Below are 24,070 nucleotides of genomic sequence, written 5' to 3' on the forward strand. Positions count from 1 at the left end.
TTGGAGGTACAGATACTGAAATGGAGTACATATCTCATCACTATTGTGTAAGGCTGACACAATATATCGGGGACTCTTGTTCTAAGCATGGGATCCTCTATTTGACACCAACAGCAAGTACTAAACTATGAACAGAGAAATATCCTAAGACTCCTCCTTGGCCAAGTTCATTTTGTTCGAGTTCCAGAACATTTGAAACAAAAAAACGGAACGTTACTTCAATTGTTTCGTAATGATTTCCGTATAAGATGATGTAAGAAAGCTCATACGAACAACACTGAATACTTTAATAAGAGTATAATTATGTTGTGGTTGCTTGATAAATTCAAGTTTTTCGAATGATCGCAAACATTTTCAGATGGACGACGACCTCGTTGATGTTCTCATAGTGCTTGGCGTTTTAGCGATCGGAGTGATAGGACTTCTAATCTTACTGGCAATGGTAGAAACATCAACATCTACACACTCTCTTTGGCTATACATTCACAGTCACCCCCGAATGCGTTCAGCCGCGCTGGCGCGACGCTTGCACGGCGAATGTGGGCGCTAGTGTTCACAGAAACCTTCAACTTTCCTACAACAAAACTGCACCATCGACCGGTGAGTTCGTCAGAGAAGCAGTGCTGGTCTCCTTTGCAGACGCGCCGCGTCAACCCGGTTGAACACGTCCGATGACGGCTGCGCTTCCACATCAAGGAAGAAAAACAAAATATTATATATGTATATGCAAATAAAAAGAAAGTCGGATGGAGCACCAACAAATCTGTTCCAGCACGCAAAACGATTTAAAGAGCTCCTCCGTTGTTGTCGAAAGGATGATGAAGTGCAGATTAAAGCTAAAAGAACTACTATAAAGGTAAGTTCCCAATAGAAACCAGAAAATGAAGAAAGGGAGAACTATGAGTGAAGGTCGTTGGTCAAGCTATTTCCTTTGGAAGTACGCAACCACAGTAGCAAAAATATCCAAGATTGTTCAGCATCTGGATAATGGAAAAAAGAACATTTTATTGTCGTTACTATTACATTGCTCGTTGCCATCACATGGCTTGAGAAGATAGAAAATATTAAACTAGAAAATAAATGGAAGAAAAGTAACAAACCACTCACTGTCTTCCAATAAATTTTTTGGAACAGCAATGACGAGCGGAACAGCCACCGTGAGCAGGTATAGTCCGGTCAAAAGGATAACAAGCACGGCGCATTTGCGTACGCCCTCGAAACGGCGTGGTGGAGGAAGCAGTTAGAACAGAGCCATCGCAACCTATAGTCGGGTCAAAACGACATGAAACACGGACATTTGCGCAAGCGACTGCGCTCAAAGCGGAGCGGTGGAGCGTAGCGGTTGGGATCGTGTAAGGATCCACGCTACCGCCACACGCCTCTGCAGTTTGCCATGCTCCCACCTCGATTCCAACCGACCAACTATACAGCTGACCCAACTATACAGCTATCGGTGGTGCCAGCAAGGGTTCCAGTACGCTCCTAACCACAACGCTCCACAGCACCGCCTCGAGAGGAGCCATGTACACAATTGTACCGTGATTTATGTCGTTTTGACTCTAATGATGATTTGAATTATTTGAATGATGGCAGCAAGAGGCTCTTCGATTCTAACCGCTGTGCTCCACGCGCCGCTTCAAGCGCAGCCTCTCTCGAAACTGCAAGAACCTTCGTGTTATTTTGATCCAAGTAAACCTGCCCACGGTAGCTCTGCTTATTATGTATGCAATAAGACATTTGAGCATACGCTCTGGGCACGTACGAGCTACATAATTTGCAAATTTACATGGCGGAAGCAACCCAGATATTGCAAAAGTTGTTGTTGTCCAGCACATTGTCAAAGACCAACTCAAATAGGTCAAAGACCTAGAGGGAGAATGAATCTTTGGTAACATTTAACTGTTTTTTTACGCTGAACTGCCGGACATTGTAGCCCTGAGGTACGATGGTCACTCGGTATCGACAGGCAAGTCACGCGGGGGGCAGAAAAGGTTGGGCACAGCTGTATTCAAGAACGACGCGCCTCGGCGAAGATGTGGGGAACAGCGTAAGCCAATAATACCACCACGCCGATCAAGTCAAATGAGTCAAAAGACAAGCGCCAACGAGCGTCAACCAATCACATAGTTGCTCATCGGGCTCATCCAGTAGATTACCTGGCAGTGACTTCCTTTTCTACATGTGCAACGTCATGAAGCATACTACAAGGGCACTCCGAACAGTTTTGAAGGTGAAAGAAGAATTAAAAATCACTTTTTACATCATACTAGTATAGGTCCCTCTTTGCATAGATAATCAGCTTCAAAGATGACAGTTGTCTTTTAGCATTTCTTAAAAACAAATTCAGGTTGTTCGCAAAGTCAATACTATAGGAGTTGAAGAAGGTAGAAGCGTTGCGTCAAAAACTCCAGTAAGCAGGTAAATTTAAATGACACCTTGAAAAAAGAGAATATAGAGCCAGACACCTTTGGTGCTGGTTCTAGTCTTACTTAGAACTTAAAAGAAAAAAGGTAAGGTCTCACCTCGATTCACACCGCATCGGGCGCAGTCGCACCATGTCTCCTGTCGGTCTGACCCAACTATAGGGATAAAGTATCACATTAGGTGTTAGAACTTTGTTGCACTGCATATTGACAGAACGGCTGCATCAATGTGTTTCTGTTCTATTTCTGTATTTCTGTATTTTGTAATATTTCTGTGCAGAATTGGGCAAACTGGAAACTGTAGTAAGGCCATAACGACATGAAGCACGATGCCGTTGCGTACGCGGCTGCGCTCTCACGTTACCTTTAAAGTCCCACGAATCTGAGGTTATACGGATTTTAGGTGGAGTATTCTTATACGAGATAGTAGATTATGGAGAGGTAGGTGATTCCATCCATTTCTTCCTGATTGGCGCAAAAAACGGCTCGGAAGATACGGCTTCGAGTGTTCCGGCGCGCTATTTTCTACGAGTTCGATTGGAGCGCGCCAGCCTTGTGCACGCGCCTCATCTTCCGGTCCGTTTTTTTACGGCAATTATGAAGAAATGGTCCCCCTCCACAACGGTTTACCGCCTCATAGTGGCGTGGAGGTGACAATGGGCGTCGAACTGCGATGCACAGCGGAGGTTCGTCCTCCGGCAGGGTCTCCCAAGCTGAGAAGGAGTTCGACACATCCGACATTCCGACTTCTCGGAATCGGAAGCCTAGCTAAGAATAAACCACTGCTAAGATTCACCACCGTCTTGGCAAAATGTCGCAAGGTGGTTCCCTGATCCATATAGGTTGGGCGACGACCTGTGGTGAAAGCTAAGCTCGCCGTGGCATGGCTGCTTAGTTTGGGGAAAAGTCTCTTTGCCACTCCAGCATATTCACTGCCTCAGTACCCTGCACACTGGGCCCTGCCGTCTCAGACGTCGGACGGTATGGCGACCGGTGAGAGGCGATCAAATCTCAGGTTGCTCAGGACGTCATTGATTCTGGAACAAGGACTACTACTCGCCATGGAGACTGTCTCAGAGTGTGTACTTATAACGCGAGAACAGTTTCCACAGACACTGACCTGGATGCCCTTCTCGGAGCTGCAGAGCGTATCAAATTTCACGTGATTGCTCTGCAGGAGACCAAGTGCAGAAGGAGCGACGTACGACAGATGAATGACGGTACACTCGTCATTCGTGGAGAGAAGGTTCCATCGCGAAATGTAGGCGGTGTTGGTTTTGTTGTGCACCCATCTGTCGTCCATCTCGTCGATTCTCACGAGATCCTGTCACCTCGTCTGGCCATTCTTCGCCTCCGCCCTCTGCGCCAAAAATCCATCAGTATCATCAACTGCTATTCACCAACATCAGCAGCTGATGATTCCGAATTGGACGCGTTTTACGAGGAGCTGGAGGAAGTAGTCCGCAACGAGAAGTCCTTCTACAAATTCGTTGTCGGGGACTTCAACGCAAAACTAGGAAAGGCCACAGAAGAGGAATACAGGATTGGAAGATTTGGACTAGGGGACCGGAATGAAAATGGCAATCGTCTCGCCGGGCTGTTGTCCGCCGCTCGCCTCTTTCATGGGAACTCTCTTTTCATGAAAAAAGATCATCGTCGGTGGACATGGGAATCGCCCAATGGCGCGAATCGTGCGGAGATCGACCACATACTCACCAACCGGAGGTGGTGTCTACTTGACGTCTCAGTAGTACCATCCTTTTGTAGTGGTTCTTCCTTCGTCCTCCGTCACCATCCTTCCTTCGTGCGAAAATACGACTCAGCCACACGATGGAAAAGAACATCTGCTATCGGCAACGAAGGAGAAAAGAAGTCGTCTACGACGATTGCGTACTCGAGGACTCCTTGTCCCAAGGTGACTGGCACATCGAGGAGGACCCAAACGTGGACTACGAGATGCTGCTCAGAGGATTACGAGCCTACGCTGAACGTGCCTCGAAGCCGCGCACGACAAACTTGGATCGAATTTCGAAGACCACCAAGGAATTGTTGGAAGGAAGAAGGGCTTTGAGGCTTGATCCGAATGCATCGCACATTGAGCGGTTAGTAGCAAACACTAGCTGCAGAAAAGCGTTGCAGGAGGATCTTTTGAAGTACAGGCAGAAGAAGATTCTAGAAGCAGCACAAAGAAGAACGAGTCTAAAGAAGTGCCGCAGGGATCTCCGCGAATATAATATTCCGCTAGCAACCTTGCTGAGCGAAGACGGGACTCGCACGTCTTCCCGTCGTGAGATGGAAATCATTACGGAGAGGTCCTACTCGAACCTTTTCCGTTCATCAGCTCCTGTGTCAAGCCCAATCATCCCCACTGGCGAAGCTCCACTACGGATTCTCCCTTCGGAAGTACGAGTCGCTATCAAGAGCATGAAGCCTGGCACAGCCCCCGGACCTGATTTTATATCAGCAGACTTTCTTCGAGCTGGCGGCCATCCGCTTCATGTAATCTTAGCAGCGCACATGACATCCTATCTTCAGAAAGAAAGGATCCCAGACCAGTGGAAGACCTCGCGAACCGTTCTTATCCATAAGAAAGGTGACCGAGAGGACCTTCGGAACTACCGTCCGATATGCTTGCTGAGCGTGTTGTACAAAATATTTACCAAGATCATCCTCACACGCATATCTAGGACGCTGGATGAAGCCCAGCCTCAAGAACAAGCTGGATTCCGCCAGAGGTTCAGCTGCTTGGACCACATCCAGACCGTGTCGAGGGTCATAGAGGTTTGCCGGGAATACCGCCTGCCCCTTGTTCTAACCTTCGTCGACTATGAGAAAGCCTTTGACAGCGTAGAAACGAATGCAATGCTGTCAGCGCTGGTCGACCAAGATGTGGACGCGTCGTATGTGAGGACATTAGCCAATTGCTACGAACGATACACGACTAGGATACAGCTTTTCCACCGCCCTCTCACCATACCCATTGGAAAGGGGGTACGACAAGGCGATACTATATCGCCGAAGCTGTTCACGGCTGCATTGCAATGGATAATGAAATCACTATCCTGGGAAGAAAGGGGCATACGTGTTGATGGAAGATTTCTCTCGAACCTTCGTTTCACGGACGACATCGTTCTCTTTTCGAGCAGTACCAATGAAGCAGAAACGATGCTCAACGAATTGAACGAAGCAGGGAAGAGAATAGGACTACGAATAAACAGAAAGAAGACACAGTTCATGAAGAACGCCCACTGCGAGGACGGAGGAGTACAACTTGAAGGCTCCCAAATCGTGGAAACTCCGTCATACGTATATCTCGGACGTTCTATGAACATGGAAAACGACTTGAAGGAAGAACTGAATAGAAGAATGAGAGCAGCATGGGCAGCATTCGCAGCCGTCAGGGAAGCTACGGACCAACTGACGGACCAAGATCTTCGTGCCCATCTGTTCGACTCGACAGTCCTTCCAGCGCTCTGTTACGCAGCGGAGACGTGGACAGACACCGCGGCCACGTCTAGGAAGCTACTTACTACCCACAGAGCCCTTGAGAGATGTCTCCTGAAGTTTAAACGGCGCACACAACACCTTGCCGGTCTTCGTAGCTCCGACTTAAGAGGAATGTCCCGTCTTCGCGACCCAGCGGAATATGTATCGAAAGCAAAACATAGATGGGCCGGTCACATCATGAGAAGAATCGACGATAGATGGACTAAAGGAACGCTAGAGTGGATCCCAAGGGACGCTAAACGCCCCCGAGGGAGACCGCCAACGAGATGGGGTGACGTGTTCGCTGCACGGATGGACCAGCTGAGAGCTCAGCTGGATACGGCTCAAGGACCTCGTCAACGTCGCTCACGAAGCTTGAGAACATCTTGGATGACAATGGCGAGGGAACGAAACAAGTGGAAGAGATGCTGGGGCCCGCACATACAGTGAAGACGGGCCATCTAAGTATTTAAGTAAGTATCTAAGTAAGTATGAAGAAATGGACGGAATCAACCCCTCTCCATAATCTACTATCCCGTATACGAATACTCCACTTGAAATCCGTACCGCCTTTTAAGGCATCACACCACGAATCTGAGGTGGTACGGATTTCAGGTGGAGTATTCGTATATGGCCTAGTAGATTATGGGGAGTAGAGTGATTCCGTCCATTTCTTCCTAATTGCCGTAAAAAACGGACCGGAAGATATGGGTTCGGACGTTCTGGCGCAATTTTTTCTACAGGGAGTTCGACTGGAGCGCGCCCGCCTTGTGCGGCGCCGCGTCTTCTGGGCTCTTCTTTACGGCAATTGGGAAGAAATGGACGGAATCACCCTCCTCTCCATATTCTATTATCCCTTATAAGAATACTCCACCTGAAATCTGCACCACCTCATATTCGTGGGGTGATGCCTTTAAAGGTACCGTGAGAAAGCAGCCGCGTACGCAACGGCATCGTGCTTCATGGCGTTATGGCCTTACTACAATTGCCAGTTTTCCCAATTTTGCACACGAATATTTTAAGCCAAAAGACACAAAAATAACGAAGATACACGAAACTAATCAATGAGAGGATAGCGTTATGAAATTATACCCCACGGCGAGTAAAATCTCGTTTGGTTTTTGTGTTGCCGTTTCCAAACACATTCCAAAAAGTGATCTTCCAAATGCACATTTTAGCCGGTCCTTTTCACAGCTCACTCGAAATGAGACCATGCACCTTCAGTCCATTTTTCTGTTTGTGAACACCGGAAAGGAAATCAACGAAATATTGCTGATGCTTCACAATTTTGTGAACGTACCCAAGATTGCCGAGGCTGTTATATCCCGGCCAACAGTTGCTGTGAATTGTGGTACCGGGCAACACGTGTCACGTATCCTATAATAATACTATCCAGAGTGGGAGAATCGGATGTCGAGACAATTTCCAAAAAAAACCTCCTTGGAATTGTTAATAATGCCTCCAACGAGCCAGTTTCCACGTGCTAGACGACCTCAATCGTATTTTCGCTTAACATCGAGTTGCGATAGGCGCGGAAATTCCCACATAAATTAAAATTAAAATTAAATTAAAACTAAAATTTAAGTAATAATAAAAGTTCGGAGTTTTCAGTCTTCCTTCAAGATTTTCACTAATTTATCTAGGCAAAAAGGGGTTCTGGGCACTCCAAGACTGCGCCAATCGAACCGCACTTAGAGCTCAAAAATCATTCTTAGCAGCGAAATGCGAGCTGCGAAGAAGGGACAATCTTAGAACTCGCGAAGCGCGAATGTAACCTTTAGAGACTTCTGGCGTCACATATGTTGTTGTGGACTTTCAAAGTACATAGTTTTCATTACGAAACATATCATATTTGGTGGGCTTTATGTGGATTTCTTTATTCTTTTCAATTAGTACGACCTACTTGCGTATGCCACGTTCAAGTTTGCTCTTTCATTCCTTTACCAGTTGGTGTGAACAGTTCCAAGAGTTGGATTTAGTTTCATGTTGTGTTTGTATTTATAGGGAGATAAAGCAGCGGTACAGCGCGCGGATTGCTGTTCGTTCTTTGCGCGCGTGCGAATTCCATACGCTTGTTCGAAGAAGCCCTCTCTCAGAAAATCTAAATCTGTCTTCCTTTTTCTCTTAGTAGCTTGAGCCTACAGAGCATATAGTCGTGTCAAAACGACATGAAGTGTATTTGCGTACGCGCTCGAAATGGTGCAATGGAGGCAGCAGTTGGAATCGAGGTGGGACCATCTCAAACCGCCGCGATGGGTGATGCCAGCAAAGGTCCCAGTACGCTCCTAACCACTATGCTCCAGCGCACCGCCTCGAGAGGAGCCATGTACACAATTGCACCGTACTTTATGTCGTTTTGACCTTAACATAGATCTTCTAAGACTAATGGTTTTAGAGCCCCGACTGGGTTAGCTACTCACACCCAGTCATGGACTTTTGGCAGATGAACCATTGCTTTCTCAAATAGGAAAGCCATACGGCAGTTTAAAGCGAATTTTCTGCCCTAAGAGCGATTTTTGTGATCTAAATGCATTTCGATTAGAGCAATTCTGGAGTCCCACCAACTTTTTTTCGTCATTTTTCTGTAGTTTTAACTTGTTTTTCGTAATTATCCATAGTTGTTCAGATAATGGCCAATTTTGCTATAAATTTGCCACCACTGCAAGATTTTTCTTTCTTTTTCTTGGTGGGATAAATTAGATAGAATGTTGTTTGATAAATTCGATGATTACCTCTCGGATAGAGGATTCCTGTGGAAAACACGAAAGTGCACCAACGGTCACTTCGGTGGTCGGTGTCTCGACAGCTCGGCGGTGACGATCTAGATGTTCGGGTTAAATTCGAAGGCAATCATAGAGAGTGTCGACAATCCGAAAATACACGAAAAGTTGGATATTTGAAGGACTTTTTTCAGACACCTACGGAATTTTCGAAAGAAGCTACTTCTGGGATCGCTACTATCCGCTGACGATATAGGAAGAATTAGAAGACCGAGCACGACACTGTGATGACAGCAATCACACGATGGGATCAGTGGTTTCGTGACGTAATCGTGGAATCATTCCTTGAAAACAGAATGATGCGTAAGATTGGAGGGCCTAACGTGATCTTGCATGTGTACAAGGTGCACATTTTTAAGCGAAAATACAATCGAGGTCGATCAGTGCACGATATCCAACCAGTTGGAGGAATTATCAACGATATCAAGGAAATTTCAGAGGAAAAAATAGCTCGACACACGATTCCCCTACTCTGAATAGCATTAGTGCATATCACGTGTTGTTCGGTACTACAATTCACACCACCTGTTGGCCAGGATGTAAGAACCTCGGCATTATTGGATATGTTCAAAAAACAGTGAACCATCGGCAAAATTTCGTTGACTCCTTTTCCGTTGCTCACATCAGAAGAAAGAGATTGAAGGTGCATGCTCCCATATCGAGCGAGTAAAGAAAAGGGGACCGGACTAAATGGACAACTGTATTTCTGTTATTTTTATGTCTTTTGGTTTAAAATATTCGTACAAAATTGTGTGAAGTTGCAAAACCTAAAAAAATTCAGACTGTCCCTCCCAGGATAGCGCTTACAGTAAGGTCGAAACGACCTACATAAAAGCTGGTGCAGCTGCGCAAGCGGCTGTGTTCGAGGAAACATTGCGGAGTTGAAGTGGGACCATCGCTAGCTCCACGCGTACTGCGAAGATGAGTGGAGCGGGTGAAGCCACCTCGATCGGAACCGCTAGTCGAAGATTCAAAATTTGAAGGGAAGCCGTGCAAATCAGAAGAAAAGCGGAGCTTGCAGCTATCTTCGAATCATGTTTTACAGAACATTTGAAACTTTAGATCCGAAGCATCTAGTCATCTTCTGAAAATTCAAAAGTATATGAATATCTAAGTATTTACAACTGCAACACTACGTTAAAAATGTTTGTAGGGTGTTCTCCTCGCCATTGCCCGAACAAGGACATATTCCAAGTCCCTCTTCTACTAAAGAACTTTTTTTCATAGTACCAAAGTCGCCAACTTACAAGGTAGGTTGCTCCGAATCTCATCACAGAACTTCTCTCAGAACTTATCTTTGTACTCCAAGCGTTACAGGCAGAGATGGCTTACAGTGTGGCTTCAGCATACACCAGCAGCACTAAAAGTTCGTACCTCCCAAGTCAAATCGCTCCGATAGGAAAACGCCGCTGTTCAACATGAGATTTCTTTGAAAAAGACATATTTGATGTAAATTAGTGCATTTGTTACTATTTAACAATGGTATAGTGTCAAAGGTTTGGACGATCACCTCCTTCTCCCCTATTTCTAATCTCAATCTCGGTCTGTTCCCTTTATTGTGCCTTTATAATTTGACTTAACGGTCAATTTCTTTGCTCGCTATTTACCGTGCTCAATTTGCAGATTATCTGTCTTGATCATAAAAGTAATGACCAAAAAAGCGTATATCAGCACGAAGGAGAGAAATATATTTGAAGTAAATTTAGGCGTTATTTATTTCCATATAATAACAGTACAGTTGAAAATCAAAATCGTGCTTTCATAAATCCAGAAGACGGAACACAAGAAGCCGATATGTCAGTTCAGTGTTTTTATCCTCTCAGACAAGTCTAGAACCAATTTATCGACCCTGTAGGGATAAAAGGCTCGGTGGGCACTAGGGCGCACTCGAACCCCGATCGATACTGTTGGTAACGGAACCTCTTGCCGACTTCGCTACACTCGTTACACCTTTAAAAATTGGCAACTAGTGACTTCTAATTGATTCAACCGCTAACACAGCAAATCAGGTCGTTTCAATCCAACTGTACTAGAAAGAGCATCAATCGTGTAAATATTATACAGAGAATAAATTGGAACACAATTTTAAGATCGTAAACGTCCACAAGACTGTTTCTTTTTCGTAGGAACATTTGCATAAGATGCTTCTCTGATTTCTGAGCTCTGCTTCCATATCTTCATACAACAATACTTTCGTCAGTCTTTTTTTTTCTACGACCGAATCTCCTGGAATATTTGCGTGTATGATTTCTAATCGTGATTTTTACGTGGAAGCGTACTTACTTTTTCTAGAAAACTTCTGTCCATAAAGTGACTTGCTTAATTTAATAATGGGTGGGCGGGGGTTATGCCTAAAACGTTTCTCCGCATCTTCGTCGGGGTTTTTCGCTGTATCGATCATTGTCCATCTACTCAGCTCGGAACTTCACCTTTCAGCCATTCAAAATCCTGCAGTTTGAATCTGGTAGTAGTCCAGCCTAACGAAACGACTGTTTGAGGTCAAAGACTATATTTCTCTTCACATTCTAAACCCATCTGATTGAAGGCTTGAGGACTGAACCGAACGACACCACCTTTTCTCTCAGGACATCACCCCACAAATCTAGGTTAGTGCGAGTTTCGGGTGGGTTATGCCTATACGGAGTCGTAGATTATGGGGAGGAAAATGATTCCATCCATTTCTACCTAATTGCCGTAAAAAACGGCCCGGAAGATGCGGGGCGTCATTTTCTACGAGTTCGATTGGAGCGCGCCAGCCTTGTGCACGCGCCGTATCTTCCGGGCCATTTTTTACGGCAATTAGGTAGAAATGGACAGAATCACCCTCATAATCTACGACTCCGTGTAGGCATAACCCATCTGAAACCAGCAACCCCAGATTTGTGGGGTGATCCCTTTTACATGCGTGAAAGTTCCGTAACAGAATGGTGTTCACAATGCTCCCAATGTGTACATTCGAGTGTCAGATTACATTCAGTAGAAGCACAGTCACCAGTTACAAAAAACATTAAGACTTGCATGCGCGGCTTCTCTATGCCTCAAGATCACTGCTTCCTGTGGTCGATTTTAAATACACATATATTAAGGGATGCGAAATGTTAGAGAATGTCTTCCGGACCGCTTTCTACGGCAATTAGGGAGAAATTCACGGAATCACCCTCCTTCTCATAATCTACGACTCCGCATAAATCATCTGAAGAAGAAAGACATTGAAATTAGGATTAATACGAGGGGCCGTGAGTGCGAAGACAAAAGAAAGAGCGTAAATTATAAAATGCGTTCTGAACAAATCCTTGCGATCTTCCTTTGAAGTGAGTTGGTTAAGAAAATTTTGCCAAAAAATGAAAAATATTGAGTATGACAGAAGGAATCAAAACGAGTGAATATCTGGTATCCACAATCAGTTGTCAGTTTGAGGACAAACCATCAAATAGCGAGTTAAATATAGCACATTATCATGATATATAATAACGCGCTTAGTCTGTCACGTGTGTGTATGTCTGCTTGTGTGTATGTATGTATATATGTGTGTGTCTGTCTGGGTGTGAAATGAAATCCAAAAAGCAAAAAGGGGGTGCGACGGGTCCACTGGCGTCGAATTGGCGCGCCGCCCTCGTAGAGCGGTAAATGGGGAAGATAAGGGTACAACGGCGTCGGATTGGTGCGCCGGGGTTACAGACTTGTAAGATGGGGCGCGACGGATCCAATGGCGTCGAATTGGTGCGCCAACGCCAGAAAGCTATAAAGAGGAGTCCGACGGCGTCAAATTGGTGCCGCTAAGCCAGAGAGCTATAAAATGGGGTGCGACGGATCCCTCTGGGTCGAAATTGTGCGCCGGCGTAAGACAGTTATAAGAAGGGGTGCGTCGGGTACAACGTCGTGGAATTGTTCCGGCATAATGCAGTATTATCGCGCAGTAGCTTCGTGTGGATGTCGCAATTGGCAAGTGGGACGTTGCGATTGCGCGCACGGTGCTTTTCACCTCTATGACTCCTTCGTGCGTCTTTCTCCTTGCACGTTTGCCTCAAGTTGCTGAAATTTGAATGATCTCCAAATGTGGGGTGACGCGTTAGGAAATAAAACTATGAGATGTTATGCCTAATTTTTTACAAAAAAGAAGAAAGTATTATTAGAAAGGCACCAATCTAACTTCACAGAAAATGTGGCTACTGTTAATTTTTTATTGATCAGTTGGAAAGCGACCGAAGCGAACCCCACAGAAAATCTGAAGTCCGGCTTTAGCCGGACGTTCAGACTGGTGAATAATATTATAGAAGTTGTTAAGATAATGAAATAGAAAACAATGTGTTTTAATTGCACGTGACTAAATAAAAATCTTGATCTTTTAAGAATTTAACATGCTGTTATGACCATCAAATCTAAGTATTACAAATTTCTGTGTTGTTGTTTTATTTACAAGAAATAAAACTGGCCAGAGGTAACTTCGCATTGAGTAGTAAAAGGCCGTGAAAGACAAGCTTCATTTCTTTCATTGCTCGATTGTTGCTTCGCAACTCCTTCATTACAACCAATAAAGTGTATTGCGTACTCTACCGAAAAACACTTTGCGCATCATCAGTAATTGAAGGCGCAATGTAATGAGTTGCTGTTTTTATTGCAGCGATCAGTGATCAATCCCCGACAAAGGACATTTCTCATCCGACAGTGACGAATTTATTACTATTACTTGAAAAAGCGATTCCGATGTTGTTACTGAGCGAAAAAAAAGACATTTACAGATGCAATTAGGGATACAATTAGCACAAAGTAGGCTCCACCAGTTTCTGAATATGGAGGCTCAAATTAATGTTCATGCAATAAAACTGATTTGTAGAGAAGGATTTCTTCTATATTTCTACAAAGTTTTGTGCTTCTAGCTTTTCCAGTTCTTTTTTTTTTTGAAACTTAGTTGAGAAAAATTCTAAATTTTGCCTCAAATCTTCGAGTTTTTCTCAACTAGCTTTTGAAAGAACCATAACACCTACAGACACCACAATTTGCAGTCAAGGGTTTTCCTTGATGCTCTATCAAAATACGGCATCGAATTTTTCAACCGCGCTACCGTATTTCTGCAACGGAAAAAAAGTGCGAAATCTCAGATTTTCGGCGACGCGTCAAAATATGTATGACATCAGACAAACACTGTTAACTTTCCAACAACTCAGCTCGTAGTTATACAAGATGAAGCGTATTTGAAGTATGTTGCAGAGGAGAATTTTGCAATCACCTCATTATTACTTTCCTCCAGGTACTTTTCGTTCTCTCAAAAGAAAATTGAGAAAAAGTTGACAGGAATGCTGAATTTCTTAACTTTTTCTCAACTAGCTTCCAAAAAAGCCAGAGAGTCGCTGTAAACGATGTTTTGACCATTTTATGGCGCAAATCTTCCTTTACAAAAAGCAGCCACCGCTGCCTTCCTCCGCCTCTTCTGTAGTCCTTTATTCACATTTATTTCAAGCTACTAAAGTCCGACCAGCCCAGAAGTAATTTCCAATCAGGACCTGGTTCTAATCGCTAAAATGACCTCTAAATAACACATGTATGCGCATTCCTGCGCGATCAATCTATTCATTATCTGTAATCAATGTCAATGGGTAAAATTGTGTGTATGAAGTAGAAAAAAGTGAAAAATTTTTAGAATTTTTTAGAATAGCTTTTAGAATGCTGTCTCAGTAATAGTAGTTGTAATAATATTAGTTGTTTTTCCATTTTGAAAAAATGGAAAAAATCTCCGGCGGGGTCAAACTCTCAACCGTTCTTTTCCTTTTTTGTCGAGGAGTAAAATTGAGAGGAAATAGTAAGAAGTGGTGTGAAAATGGCTTTACAATTCTTTTGTGTTGTTATTTTATTTACAAGAAATAAAACTAGCCAGAGGTAACTTCGCATTGAGTAGTAAAAGGCATTGAAAGACAAGCTTCATTTCTTTCATTGCTCGATTATTGCTTCGCAACTCCTTCATTACAATCAATAAAATGTATTGTTAAACTAAACTACAATGTTTTCTCTGTCGTTTTCACTCGCAGCACCCTGTATTAATATCCATTATACTCTTCTTAGTCTTCAATAACATTTGCCATATTATATAATTTTTGAATTATTATTAAGCGTCTAATTTGTTTCTTTAATTCTGCTTATTTTAACTAACTTTTCATTGCTATGAGCGGTTATATTAGAAAGAACGATATGAGGGGATTGGCCTTCTGGAGGTCTTCTATTAGGGATCGCTTTCAGGAGGTTTTTTTTCCCAACTACACGCTTGACCCTGGTTGGAACCGAGGTTGGACCACCGCGAACTACAGCAATGAACGGTGGTAGAAGGGATCTCACTCGATCCTAACCGCTACGCCCCACCGCACCGCTTCGAGCGCAACCGCTTGCACAACTCAACTTCATGTCGTTTTGACTCTACTATACTTGTAAGGAAGCAGAAGAGAAAACTGCTGTGGATTTTTACTGTCAGATCAACGGAGGACTACAAGCTTAACTTCAAAGGTGATATGAAGCGGAATAAAAACCGCTCATTATAGAACAAAATATCACAGAGGAGATTTGTATAATTCTGAGAAAACTGGCAGTGCAAAATAAGTAAGAAGACAAAATCAAAAGATTTCTAGAAGTGAAGTGATCACTGAAATGTGAAACCATCAAGATGAGACAACAGTAATCCATCAGTTCCTAGCAAGGAAAACCAAATCCATCACGTAATGTGCTTTCTAGCAAAATTTGTGAGGATACTAAGCGATGGGAAACCAACAGCAAATGTCTGTGCGAACCATTTGATGGAGCAAAAAGTACTGAAATTATTGTCATGAAAAAGCCATCCCAGCTCCTATCACTTGGGAAAATTACCTGAACTTCAAGTTCCTGGATAAATAGAAGGCGTATAGTCCTTCTCCTACGTGAGCAATGAGGGCAAAAAGATTCGTTATCACTGTGATCCAATGGTAACTAGTTCCAATATGGGCCACGATTGGCCCAATGATAGGTAGGAAACCATTAAGAGCCAATGGTGAATAATAAGCCAACTGCAACAAAGAAAATATAGTTCTTTTCATCAGATTACCGAGTCTTTACCACATCCTGCAGAGTTCCGAAGTTGTCTAAGCTTTGTTACATCTGCGGATGGTTCAAGTAGCGCAGTAACATTTCTCATACAGCTTCACGGTAATTGCTTTTGAGTCTGTGTCGACCTAAGCGCCAAATTTCACAACAGAACAAAAGGCTGTCGCCTGTATCGAAATAGTGCAGTTGACGCTATAAAACGATGAACACAAGTTTTTCTCGCGCTGTTCAAACATTAAAAACAGCACTGACGGATTATTAATATTAGTACAAACCCGATGTTGAGCACGAAGAACCTCCTTAAGACCTACGGCAGCTCAAAACGACGCTTGAATCGTTTACGTTCATGACCACAGTTCTTTCTTTTTCGGGCTTCAGAATTTCGGTTTTTAACAAAACGAGGAAAGAAGAAACAGATGCCGACAAATTGCGAACTGCTGCTAAAGAACTTATCTGATCCAACTTTACGAATGTGTTGGAGCCGTTGCGTAAACAAACCGTAAATGACGGATGGGTGCATTCGTCATGTTCAACTGACGAATGCACCTCTCCGTTATTTACGGTCAAATCTCATTAGTAACAGCTTACGAACACAAAATAGGGCAGCAGCACGCTTCAACCGGTAGCCTGTTAATATCGCCGAAATGGAAATACTGGGACTCTTGAAGTGCTTAGTGGGTCTGTTTTACTATTGAATGCTTTAAAAACCTTCATTCTTAATTGTGGAACAAGTCTTCATTCATTGCTTTAACGGGAACCATTCAACGGAAGTTTTTAGGCGACAATCATTGGGAATAAAACGCTGCATTCCCTCCAGAACCCATGAAGCTACGATTTCTGAGCGAATCCACAAAATTCCCTAATCAGATTCAACGAAATACTTACGAAATTGATCCCGAGCGCTGGCAGTATGATTATCCACCAGAACAACGGTGGCGAACGAAAATAGTCAGGCATCGTTGTAAAATCCACTTCTACAAATAATGTTGTACTCGCAACAATCTCTGCTATATAGCTCACGTGCATTGACTACAAACACTGAGAATTGGTAGGAATAACAAGAATGAGAGTAGAAGTGAATGCAATGTACTGCATACGAAGACTAAAACTTGAGACACGAATACTTGTACCATATCATAAGTAAAAGATAAAGTTTCTGGCGTTAATCAATCCGCTTGGGATGCGCCCCCACGTTCACTTCAATTTAGAATTCGTTTGAGGTTTACGAACGTGAAACTGGTCTATGCAATGACTTGCGGTGGCTAGCCGATGTGTCAAGTCAGTGTTTTTATCCTCCCAGACAAGTCTGGTACCAATTTATCGACCCTGGAGGGGTGAGAGGCTTGGTGGGCACTAGGCCGGATTCGAACCTGCGATCGATCGTGCAGGAAGCGGAGCCTCTAACCGCTACACTACACCCGCCCATATCATAGTTGAAAGTAATGAGTACAGAACTTGCATTGTGGGAATTTGAACAAGCAACATCACACATGTGTGAAAAAATAACATTGAGGTTACTGTTTGTTTAAGGTTTCTGGACATGTTGCAAGGGCATTCGGGGACAAAAGATGGGAAGAAAATTGGTCCATTGTTCTTAATAAAATGTTGTTTCATACAAACGAGGTTGAATACAATAGCAATGTAATCGATACGCAAAGTTGTAGATCACGAGCTCAGTTATTAGACTATTTTTCCAGATATTTTAATGCAGTCTTCGCAGTAATTTTACTTGAAGTATTGGCGAATAACTAACCTATCATATGTGATTCCATTATATTTGTACACACTACCATGCAACAATCGCTCAAACCTCTATTCGACCATACGAGAGATACAAATAGAAAAATAAAGAAAGAAAAGTAGCGAAAAACCTGGATGCAATGTTAAAGGCAGCATAAAACGAATCTGTGATGGTACGGATTTCACGTGGAGCATTCGTATACGAGATAGTAGATTGTGGAGAGGTGGGTGATTCCGTCCATTTCTTCCTAATTGCCGTAAAAAAAACGGCACGGAAGATGTGGCGCGTGCACAAGGCTGGCGCGGTCCATCCGAACTCCTTGTAGAAGATAGCGCGCCAGAACGCTGGAAGCCGTATCGTCCGGGCCGTTTTTTACGGCAATTAGGAAGAAATGGACCACCCTTCTCTCCATAATCTGCGATCCCGTATACGAATACTCCACCTGAAATCCGTACCACCTCAGATTCGTGTGGTGATGCCTTTAAACATAGAGTAAAATCTAAGTCTAAATGAATCTGAACCTTCACCCAGTACCTCAACATTTGACCAGTTCTATCCCCTAACAGTTATTTCCTATGTTCCTAATGGATTTCTTCTGTTTTGTAAATTTACAAAAGCGTAAAACAAAACAGCGAGCCAACAAAACGAACGTGACTTGCAGAGCTGTGAGTTAGTAGAACTCCAATTTTCAAATTAGTTCATCCACCACACTAAGAGTATGCGTTAATTCATTAAGCCATTAATACATCACTCACATAAATGATATTAAGCATAATTTTATCACTGCATCGACCAAGTGTGAACACGTAACTAACTCTTATAAAGCCAGCAAGAACACCGTTGCATGCAAATTATCGGCAATGTTATTTACTTCTTCAGTATGAGAGAAAACTGCAAGGTAACTTTCTATGCATTTCAAAAGAACAACATCCAATTTTCCACAGCAAATAAAACTAAAAATCTATGCAGTGAGTTGGATACAGAATCTGTGGGAGAGGCAAGCGCAATATAAAATCTTATTTCGGTTAGATGACATATTAGCCGAAAAAGATCTCTGAACTGTTTAAGAGGACTTAGAGCTTCCGTTTCCACTTTCGGAGATTTGGTCTCCAAAATCTTAGCAATACCATCCCAGGACCCGAAATATGTAGAAGAAAAAAGTTCCTCAAATGTGTCATCATCATCCTTGAGTTTGTCACCATCAACAAAACGAAAACGAAAAGATGCTTACTCACCATGGTTATTTCTTCCAAAAATGTTAGGCAGTAGAGGAATATCTCGCGGTTCTCAACCGTAGCTTCACATGATCACATCTCAACCAAAGCAAAGCTTTATCAATCGAAGTATGCATCAATCTTCACCAGTCAACAAAAATTTGACAACGAGAAACAACTTCACTCACAACTGTCGTATAAAATGTTGGAGTTCTGAAGTTGACAAGATCATTACGAGTGGCTTCATCGGATTTTCAAACAATTCTTCGTCATGAGGATATCGAGATGTTTGAAAAGAAAGGGTAATCGATCGAGCTCTAGTACGAATTTCTGGTGCTATATGAAAGACGTTGTCGAAGATGTACCTGATCCAGAAGCAACCTCTCAAACATTTGTGCATGGATCTGCTTCAATTCGCCTCCAGTTTGATGTCAACCGCTATGCTTATCATCTTCAAAGCTCCTGCCCTTGTTACCTATTACATTTTACCAGAATTGTCACGTCAATGCAACTATTTTCCAATTATTTCTCATTTCCACATTCCTACTTTTCTTTTCATGTTCTGAAGCCTCTATTTCATGTGCGGATGAGCATCTTGTGTGGCACATAAAACGAAAATGCAACAAAATGTTACAGATTTAAGTAAGCTTTCAAACTGTTGCAAGAGTTGTGCACGTTAGGAGTCACTCACTGGTTGGGGGATTTAGAACGTGCCAATACGTTTTATTCGTAATATAAATATCCAACAAACGAAGATTTTGCAAGTTAACAAACTAAGATAAATATGTGATGTTATGCAGTGGTCCCATAAAAATTCTAAAAAAAAACAACTCTACACCGAAATTTCATGCAAAATTCAGCATCGCAGTTCAACCAAAATGTATACTAGATCTTCGAAACCGCATACAAATCAAACTTGTAATACTGCCCGTCAACAACGAGATTAGCACATGGGGATTTAACAGACTCACACAATTTGATCTTCTTTAAAACAATGAAGGTAGCTAAACAGCTCCGATTTGTAAGAAGATGTGTGAAAGACAAGAAAATCCTTTCTACATTACGAAAAGCAGAGCAAATTCTTTTCCCCATCAAGTGAATTTTCTCACTGCTGCTGATTCTGTTGGTAGCCAGCTCTATTGAACCCTCGCCCACGATGGTTCGCGTTACCGTTACCATATCCGCCACGGTAATTGTTGTAGCCTCGGTTGAAGTTGTTTACGTAACGGCCATCACCTGGTCCTAATAACACCAAAGCTAAGAAGTCCAGTTTAGAGAAATGAAAGAGAGAAAAAAGCTACAACATACTTCCATAACCACGTCCGCCACGCCCACGCTGGCCAAACCCACGGCGATAGTTCAAGGAACGTACGGCTGAATGACCAAATGTCTCTTGATTTGTTTCTCTTTCCTTCTTCCAGTCCGGACGTCCGCTCTTCCCCTCAGCCTTCTCCAGAGCTTCGCAACTAATACGGTCAAAGAAGGAACTTTTCTTATCATAGTAAGTGTCCTCAGGAGTCTTTTCACCCTGTTCTTCTTCACTTTTTTCACCGTCAACCTAAAGGTTAAAAGTGGAGAAATGAAAGACATTCATAGCCGTGACTAAAGATACCTTGAGTTTGTCCTTGAACATATCAGAGAATTGCTCCTGGAATTGCTCATTGGCCTTCTCGAAGTCATAATCCCCATCAAACTTCAGCTTTTCACGGGGGCGAGGCACCCCTACACTTTGATTGTTGCGAGGACGCTGTCCACCGTAGTTATTATATCCACCACGTAGATATCCGTTGTTGTACTGACGGTTTCCTGAGCCAACTGGCTGTCCTAAAATGAGATGGGTGTTGCAAGGAAAAATTGAAGAAATCTAACCTAAGTATAAAGCGATTGCAAAACCACTGCTTCTATTAACTATTTCAACCAAACCAAAACAAGTGAAAAAGAAAAAAACTGATGAGAAACTGAAGAGGCCACGGAAAACATCTCTTCCATTCCATCTCAATTTCTCGCTTGTTATAACATATCATGGCAAACTATACTTTCCCACTTTATGACCGAGCAACACGGCACAGTATATTCGACATGACGGCACGTGAAACTCTAGTATATCTTGGTGAATTCCCTTTTGTAATCAACGCATAGCCCTCCTAAGTATACTAGAATGCAGTGTCAAATTCAGAGTTGACATTGTAGTCTTTTTTAAAAGATAAGTCCGAAGGATCACTATCCTTTAAAAGCTTCGAAGCCTCCTTTGTAGTTCATTAGGGAACAAATCTCATGGCGCCTCTCAAGCTCTTCAATGAAAATCTCATTCAATTAAACTAGCACAACAAATAATATTGCCGACATTGGAGTAGGAGAAGTGGCGTAGATAGGTAGCATTTAGTTTTCAGCGCATTATACGAAACCATTACAGTGGAATGAAGTTAAATTGAGAATCGCTGAGTGAAAAGAAAAGCACACGAAGCTATTCTAATTGTAAGCACTAGACACTTTATTAAACTAAAAAAATTCTTCCGCAACCCACGAAGTTAGTTTCACGAAAAGATTCATATGTACCTGTAGAAAAATCAAAAACTTCAACATCAGTAGAAGTTAATACTAGCACAAAACAATCCACTTTGGCCCCTCTTTACTGAACGCATGATTAGTAGTACGAACCGCACTATCCACCCCAGCTACTATTCAGCACAAAAGGATATGACGTGCTCTGCGAATTGAACTAAAATTTAAAAATGCGTCATTGATGGAACCACTACAATTTTTATTGCATCAATCAAGGACAGCTACAAATTCTTATGGGAGTCCCCACAAACAATAATAAATGTTAAAAAATGAGCGAAATAAAGTCGAAATACCATTGGTAAATTTTAGTTCTTACAAAACTGAATTCCCATAGTCCTTATTAGCGTAATAACGTTTTGAAAGTAAAGATATTCCAATTTGTCTATCGTCTTCAGCCCCGACTAGGAATTGCTTAACATTCTTTCTACAAACGACAACATCTCTATTACGTTCCATTATCGGATAGATAGAAGGTGCAAGCATTCGCATGCTTCTGTTTCTCATGACGAAACACTGGCGATGTGATCGTTTCCACTCTTAAGATGTTTTATTCTCGTCTTTTCCTGCAACCCCGGATAAGTTCAAGAAATATCGTGAAAACAATCTCCAAAAGTAAAAATACCCGTAAATACCATGAACATAAAAACTATACAGGAAAGCTCGATCGTTCTCGATCTCAAAGTTCATCAGGCTTCAACTAAAAAACCAGCGTCCAAGAATAACCTTAATGACTCTTATACGGTAAGCTATTTGAACATGTTTTTCGACCAGAACTGCTGCACCAACAATCGAAAATGTGATGAGCATGAAAACAAAACTTAATTAATGATATAACATTTCCCAAATAAATTATGCAGCATCAAAACTGTTCAACAAGGAAATTGCTATAGTTGAGTTGCAACTGTACATCTATCTGCCCATCGAGCTCAGTACAGATGCACCACTGCAAACTGCAATGTGCAACTTCATGTTATAAGAACTAGAAGAAGAACGACATTCTATCTTCGAACTAAAGCACACCTCATGGCCAAAGAAGGAAACACGGCTGAAACACACCTGGTGGAGCAAAATTTCCACGATTCCCGCGACCTCCCGAGCTGCGACCAGCACCAGGAGCTCGATTGCCCTGAGCCAAATTTGGACTTCCTCGATGATGGGGTGTATCAGAGCGTGATGAACCGGCAGAAGCTTGCTGTTCATTTGCTGTTGCAGAACCCGTACGTGCAGAAACAGAAATTATTGCCGGATCATAGGGCAGCCCTCCAGCCAAAGTAGCGACCTGAAAAACTTCTCTGTTTTTAACTTCAACTTCTCTGAAAAGAGAGAAAGGAACGACTATAACCTAAAATATACTACTCACTTTTGGTGTCTCGCAAACAATGAGGTCCTTAATGTCGTTCGCCTTGAAAATAATGTACTCGTAAACATCATCGCGAGCCTCAACAGGATTTGGAGTAGGACGATCTTCAGTACCAAACGAGCGCACTGAAGCACAAGAAGTTGTTGAAGGTAGAAATTAAAAAAAAAAGATGGGTCTGCCCAATTCCTACCTTTTGCTAAGGCAATAGTGGAGTCGTTCGTGTCAACAGTGTATAAGATACCCTCATAGCGGATATCGAGCTTCGAAATGAGGCTAATTTTACTCCCAATGTAGGGAGTCTGATTAGACATATTGAGACTTGGTCAAACACCCTGAAGAAGCAAAATGATAATGACAAAAGAAAACTGGGACACCCGTAAAGGAACGGTCTCAACGTCTTTAACAACACTAAACACCCCAATGGGAAATACAAACTAGCGGAAAGCGCCACCGGCGACGTACACACCACTATCGGCAAGTGCAAAGACCCCAAATAGGGAAGTTTAGAGAAAGTACGAACATCTTCGATGTTTTCATGCGTCCACTTGCAGCCGCTGCGCGCGAAATTGCAGCCGTGTTATAGGAGTGCGGTCCTAAAGCGAAAGTCAACCAATCGGGGCGCGGAATCCTCCCGCGAAGAGCGGTGCAAGTTCGCGCTGTGTTGTTGTTCTGAGTTTAAATTGCTAGATGAGGAAACTAAGAACAGACCGTGAGAGGAGTTAGCTGCAAGATGTAGTGAGAGTCATGTTGTCCACAAAATAAAGTCAAAGACTTCTGACTTAGGCGGGAAAACACTGGGATATCGAAAGTTCCAGAAGTTGAGGATGTGTGCTACTGTTCTTAGCATAGTGTGCCCAGTCCATATGTCATGTTGTGTGATTCGTTGTATGTCGTTACACCCATGGCGCTAGTACCACATGTTTCGCTCTTACCTGTTACCCATGCATAGATTTCTTACTAGATGATCAAAGAGACTAATTTCAAGAGGAAGAGGATTTTATAAACAAGTGAGCATTATTTTTGAAGTCTTCTAATCCCACGGGAACTGGGAATTATCCATAAATTCGCTTGTCGGTGTTGATCACATCACTCATTTTGATCCATTAATGCAAGCTGTGAAATTTTATCTAACCTCTTTCATCAAAAAATGTGGTTGAAAGTGAGATAGCCAAACTTCCACTGATAAAAATCCTTCAACTTACTGATTACTGATTGTTGTCCAGTTCCCACAGACCTTGGGCGCAGATGTAAAGTTTGCGCTGGAAAAGACTACTGATGCAATAAACAATGATTTTATCCTTTCCAACGCTTCTTCGGTATTTTCGCTGGTTTTTTCGTGATCCATTGGCCGCGTCAATGGACGACTGAAAACTCGTCCCTCCGCCGTCTTTTTCGACGGCGACGTGCCCTGTCGTGAGTCCCGTAGTGTCTCTACGCATACG

At 42.8% G+C, this 24,070-nt stretch overlaps 3 protein-coding genes across 4 annotated transcripts; 1 reads left to right on the forward strand and 2 right to left on the reverse strand.

Annotated features, from left to right (window-relative positions):
• Positions 1-358: 358 nt before the first annotated feature.
• RB195_006570 (uncharacterized protein) lies at positions 359-10,111 on the forward strand (the record flags this gene model as incomplete). Of its 2 annotated transcripts, none has more annotated exons than XM_064179728.1 (8): positions 359-442; positions 773-856; positions 2,348-2,410; positions 3,266-3,416; positions 3,536-4,148; positions 4,247-6,355; positions 9,843-9,939; positions 10,007-10,111. In XM_064179728.1, the coding sequence occupies 8 exons, from the start codon at positions 359-361 to the stop codon at positions 10,109-10,111; spliced, it is 3,306 nt and encodes a 1,101-aa protein (XP_064036663.1). The 2 variants fall into 2 exon arrangements, with proteins under 2 accessions (XP_064036663.1, XP_064036664.1); XM_064179729.1 differs by having other exon boundaries at positions 4,247-6,325.
• Positions 10,112-15,386: 5,275 nt separating this feature from the next.
• RB195_006571 (uncharacterized protein) lies at positions 15,387-16,708 on the reverse strand (the record flags this gene model as incomplete). The annotated part of the gene is made up of 3 exons (XM_064179730.1): positions 15,387-15,483; positions 15,539-15,714; positions 16,637-16,708. 3 exons carry the CDS (start codon positions 16,706-16,708, stop codon positions 15,387-15,389), a joined length of 345 nt encoding a protein of 114 aa, XP_064036665.1.
• Positions 16,709-19,811: 3,103 nt separating this feature from the next.
• RB195_006572 (uncharacterized protein) lies at positions 19,812-22,939 on the reverse strand (the record flags this gene model as incomplete). Its single annotated transcript, XM_013452311.2, has 6 exons — positions 19,812-19,948; positions 20,015-20,264; positions 20,319-20,530; positions 22,325-22,547; positions 22,629-22,753; positions 22,819-22,939. 6 exons carry the CDS (start codon positions 22,937-22,939, stop codon positions 19,812-19,814), a joined length of 1,068 nt encoding a protein of 355 aa, XP_013307765.1.
• Between the last annotated feature and the right edge of the window lie 1,131 nt (positions 22,940-24,070).

Source organism: Necator americanus, chromosome I, assembly GCF_031761385.1.
Source record: "Necator americanus strain Aroian chromosome I, whole genome shotgun sequence".
Taxonomy (NCBI): Eukaryota; Metazoa; Nematoda; class Chromadorea; order Rhabditida; family Ancylostomatidae; genus Necator; species Necator americanus.